Source organism: Wolffia australiana, chromosome 2 (genome assembly GCF_029677425.1).
Source record: "Wolffia australiana isolate 7733 chromosome 2, ASM2967742v1".
NCBI classification, from domain to species: domain Eukaryota; kingdom Viridiplantae; phylum Streptophyta; class Magnoliopsida; order Alismatales; family Araceae; genus Wolffia; species Wolffia australiana.
Window position 1 is genome coordinate 7,603,293 of NC_135836.1, and position 5,296 is coordinate 7,608,588.

Consider the following 5,296-nt stretch of genomic DNA (forward strand, 5'->3'; position numbering starts at 1 on the left):
TCCGATTCTCGTTGCTAATATTTAATATGTTGTGGAATGATTTCTGTCTTTCTTTTGAATATACACAGAAATGTTTCCAGAAGGCCGTCACAAAGTCGCTAGCCTACTCATTTTGATTCGCCTCATTTTGATTTGGGTAAACGGAAACTCTTCTTTATAAAATAGCTAAAGCCCTCCCAATGAATGAATGTTCCGAAAAACTGAAAAAGTAGTTAAAACTCATCCTATAAAAATTGAAGCCCCGATGCTCAAATATTAGGTTGGACCTAGGAGCTTGTGGGACACAAGTAAGGGGAGTAAGAGATAATCTCTAAGCCACTGGCAACTGGCCTTCCCTTCTCAACTCACGAACTAGGCTCAGCTAATGGAAGCAGCCACTGTATCCTTCGTTCTGGCATCATCTGCTGCAGTAGCGGCGGTGCTCGCCACCGTGTTATTCGCGGTCTGGTGCCGTAGATGGTGGCCCCGACAATGTCATCGTAATTACCCACCCGCTGCAGCACGGTTCTTGGGCAGATCTTCAACTACCATCGACTATACGACTATCTTACGGATATCTCCCGCCAGCACAAGACTTTTCGCATTCTCATGGGACTTAACCGCTACGAAATCTTCACCTCCGATCCCGCTGTTGTGGAGCACATCCTCTCCTCCAATTTCCATCTCTACGGGAAGGTGAGATACTATCTGAAGAGTACATTACGTGTTCTCTCTATTTTCGCAGAATTGCTGATGACGCCGGATGAAAAATTAGGGTTCTTTCTACTCCGAGGGCTTCGGGGATCTCTTCGGGAAAGGGATTCTCGCGTTGACGGCCGCAGGTGGCTCCACCAGAGGAAGGTGTCGAGTCGACAGTTCTCTACGAAGCTCTTGAAGCACTACAGTGACAAAATTTTCAAGAAAAATGCTATCAGGATTGCCGAGGTTATCTCGGGGGCCGCCACCTCCGGGGAAGTGTTAGATGTTCAGGCATGTGTCGTTGCATTTTCTCTTTTTTCTATAATTATTATGAAAAATAACAATAGGAAAAAATCCCATCGTTTCTTCCCAGGATCTTTTCATGAGATCAACGATGGACACCGTTATTGAGGCGGCGTTCGGCGTCGAGATCGACTGCGTGCATGGTTCGGACAAAGAAGGGCGGGAGTTTGTTCGGGCGTTTGACGAAACGAACGCGTTAATCCTTTGGCGCTTCATTAATCCCTTCTGGAAACTGGAAAGGTTTCTTAACGTGGCCTCGGAGGCCACGTTGCGGAAGAACATCGATCGAGTGGATGAGTACGTCCGTAAGATGATAAACATGAAAATCTCCGACGGGCGGACCAATTTCATTCGACGAGTTCATCAAACTCATCTCACTCCATTGTTTTCTCTCTCTCGCTCTAATAGTGAACGATGGCATTGCAGATTGACCAACCAGAGGACATTCTATCCAGGTTCCTTCTAGAAAGGGAGAAGGACCCCAGCGAGATGAGCGTCAAGTACTTGAGAGATATAATGCTCACCTTCGTGGTCGCTGGCAAGGACACAACGTCAGGCACTCTATCCTGGTTTTTCTTCATGCTCTGTACGCAACCATCTGTGCAGGAGAAGGTTTACCGAGAAGTTAAAGACGTCGTCGACGACGCCGAATCGCTCGAGGACTTCGCCACGGGCATTACGGAGGCCGCTCTGTCCGCGATGAACTACCTTCGGGCCGCTCTGTCCGAGACTCTCCGGCTGTATCCCGCTATCCCCCTGGTCAGAGGAAAAACAAAATAAAATCTCTTGCTCTATCCGGTTAACTGGGCCAGTTCCGACCTGAACTCAGCTCATTTTTTTGGTGTGCAGGACAGCAAGATGTGTTTTGAGGACGATCAGCTCCCTGGAGGTTTGGACGTAAGGAAGGGAGAAGTCGTCACTTACCAGCCCTACGCCATGGGCAGAATGAAGTACCTCTGGGGTGAGGACGCAGAGGAATTCCGGCCGGAGCGATGGCTCGACGAACAGGGCGTTTATCGCCATGAGAGCCCATACAAGTTCACCGCCTTCCAGGTAGATAAATACATGACATATGAAACTGATTATTTGTTCTTGCCCTGAAATTTCGACGGAATAATGCAGGCGGGACCGCGTCTGTGCATGGGGAGGGATTTCGCATACAGGCAGATGATGGTTTTTGCGGCGGTACTAGTTCGATTCTTCGTCTTTGAGCTTGGTGAAAATGGAAAGGCCGTTAAGTATAAGCCCATGCTGACTCTTTATATTGACGGGGGCCTTGGGTTGCGTGCATTTGGACGATGAAGGCTTGAGCTAGATGGACATCCGACAGTGAAGATAAGTCTGGGTTTCTTCTTGGGTGAATGTTTTGTATTGCTTGCTGTAGGTTTCCAATCCTTAAAACTTTAAATAAAATGAGAGCTACGATTCAATATTGGTTAACGGGGGAGGGTGTTGAGCATCTCGCTGCTCTGTAGGGTGTCGAGCATGCAGAGTTAGAAGGAGATGGGAAACAACCCAGCGAGAGAGACAGTGTGAGAGTGGCGGCCTGGGAAGCTTATTGTAGGAATTATTCCCTGTCTGCAACACATAGCAGACACATACCAGAGAGGGAGAGAGTCATACAAACAAGAGAAGAAGATGAACAACTACACGTTGATTGTGCTGCACTAATCGCACATACATATATCCATGCGTTCGTGAACCAAGAAAAGTGGAAGGCAAAATTATGGGATCCAAAATAATCTCAATCACTAGCTTTAGAAGACTAGTTCAAAGAAGAAGGAAAATAAACGATGAAGAATCCTATGTTGTCCGATTATTTTGCTGTGAATTCCAATTGTCGTAGAAACAGGTTTAACCACAATAATCTCCTCCTTAATCCTGCTTCTCTTCTTTGATAATGCGAGCAGCCAACTTCAGTCACCTTCCTGCCATCTAAAGTCTTCCAGGAGCTTTAGTAAATATGTTTGTTAATTGTAATCAGTTGCCACATACTCTAATTCAACTTTATTTTCTTCCAACCATGATCGAAAAAATGATAGTGAGTGTCAATATGTTCTGTACGATTCTGATGCTCTGTACATTGTAGAGCATGACGTCAGATTTACTGCCCAGTCTTTCCATAGAGAGTTTTAATAATGAGGAAACCAATAAGATCCATTAGACCCTGGTCACATAGCTATGCCTTGAGGCCAGACAATTCAAGTGAGCAACTCAAGGGCAGAAAAAAATCCATGCATTATAAACTATCTTTCCATGCATTATAAATGAATTTTATAATGAATTTCAGCATATAGTTATTGGGCAAGAGTTTTCCAAGCTTTCCTTCATGGCCCAGAACAAAGAATATGCATGTGATCAATAGACCTCCTAATCTCCTTAAATATTTACTGGATAACTTGCAGATATTCTCCTGATTAGGCCCTATATGTGATCAATATATTTTGATCTCATTCTAGTTTTGTGTTATTAGATGTATTTAGGTAGTTGACTAAAAACATCACATCTACATAAGTTAATGTGTACTAAAGACAAGTTAAATTTAATTAACATAAAGTATGATTAGCTTGATGGGCATATAGTATCCATCAAGATGTTGTTGTTCAACATATAGAGCAAAAATCCCTATATCGTCAGCCTAGACTCTTTGTTTGATACTGGAGGTAATCTGAAAACATGTGTAATGCCATATATGACAAGTTTAGTGCTGGGACTTAGAATCTATATGCATGCAATTCTTGATAGATGATGCAGAAGTTAGAAAACCTGATGGAAAAGTAGAACATGTGCTTGTTTACATAATAAAGTGTGTATTTACTATTGACCGTATTGTGATAGGAATAAATGTAGATGGAAATCGTAGCCATGTAATAATTGTTTTGGGGATCCATTTCTCGCTACACAAAACATCATGACAGGGCTAGATAAAGGACTTATTGAGCCTAAGCTGGTAAAAAACAAAATAGAACTAAGCATTTCTAAGCCACAAAGTACCCCATGGGATGTCATAAAGATCTAGGTCCATGTGATTTGGAGAATGAATAATGATTAATAGGCGACATGACATCTTATTGAGATTTAATGATTAAAGCATCAAGAAGAACCTTGTAATTCAATACTTGACCCATGACCTTAGTGAAATAGATCAAACCTTTTTAACCTTTGAAAGTTTTAAAAATTTTCTAGGAATACATGTGATTGATACTTCTTAACTTTATTCGGATGTCCCTTTGCTAAAGTATGTCATTTCTTTCTATACTTCTTTTTTCACCTTACTGTAGGCTTTCACTTACATTAATCAGCATAAATGCTAAAATAAGAATATAATAATTTATTTTTCTTAAATTTTTATTTTTATGTATTTTATGGATCTTAGAGAGTCACCCGTGTTGACACCTAAGAGTTAGGTGACATTTTTTACACATTATTAGGGCGAGTAAAATGAAGATTTTGGTATACCAGTAAGAGATAAAATGATGCTTCAGCCATGAACTAAATCATAAAATGAGGATCCAACTGTCAAAAAGTCCATTTTTTGAGCCCATTTAGACCTTTTATGAATGTGATCAAATAAAGGCATGAATGGTAAATCATTGTAAATTGAAAACTTACGCTTAAAAAATTAATTTTCATGTTTGGGATGTAACAAACATCAATATGTCTTGAAATAAGTTATTCTATATGCAGAAGAATGTGGAATTCGGTCCAAATGGATTAAAACCTGCATTTTTACAACATCTAATCTGTATCAAAAAATAATGATATTTAATAGTATAAAATATAAAACTTGAACTAATATTTTTATCAGATTGTGATTAAATATAATGGCACTTCAGCTACTGATGAATCAATTCTGTCTTCTATAAATGAATAAAAACTTTTTAAAAATAAATTTAATGTATAACAAAATAAATTTTATGAAATATTATCCACTATATATCTGTCAGGAAACACATTATCCATCATCGACTGCTCTAGTAACATATACCTCAGTTCAGATAATTGTATATATTACTTAAAGCTGCAATAAATCTAATAAAGCGTTATAAAAACCCTTCCAAGTAAATATCCATTCAATTGTATAAATTTTATGTACCATAAAACTATAAAGTACATTATTACAATTATTCTCTTAGTATACATAAGAGATATTCCTATGTATCCATTTCATTTTAACCGCAAGTTAAACCCTCAGAAAAAGCGTAAAGGTACATTTTATTTATCATTCTTCTAATCTACCTCATAGTCTGGCTTATCTCTCTATCTAGTTAGGATATATGAAACCGGTCACCACTGAATGACTAATTTTAAAAAA

General features: G+C 39.7%; 1 protein-coding gene across 1 annotated transcript; it reads left to right on the forward strand.

Annotated features, from left to right (window-relative positions):
- Positions 1–1,146: 1,146 nt before the first annotated feature.
- On the forward strand, positions 1,147–2,399 carry LOC144715080 (cytochrome P450 704C1-like). The gene is made up of 3 exons (XM_078589966.1): positions 1,147–1,740; positions 1,831–2,034; positions 2,104–2,399. Exons 1-3 carry the CDS (start codon positions 1,396–1,398, stop codon positions 2,281–2,283), a joined length of 729 nt encoding a protein of 242 aa, XP_078446092.1. The 5' UTR covers positions 1,147–1,395; the 3' UTR covers positions 2,284–2,399.
- The last annotated feature ends 2,897 nt before the right edge of the window (positions 2,400–5,296 follow it).

Excerpts from the sequence above, each read along its gene's own strand:
- LOC144715080 (XM_078589966.1), top strand. The coding sequence starts at position 1,396 with ATGGCATTGCAGATTGACCAACCAGAGGACATTCTATCCAGGTTCCTT. Across the intron at positions 1,741-1,830 it reads TGTATCCCGCTATCCCCCTG|GACAGCAAGATGTGTTTTGA; the intron begins GTCAGAGGAAAA and ends TTTGGTGTGCAG. Across the intron at positions 2,035-2,103 it reads ACAAGTTCACCGCCTTCCAG|GCGGGACCGCGTCTGTGCAT; the intron begins GTAGATAAATAC and ends GGAATAATGCAG.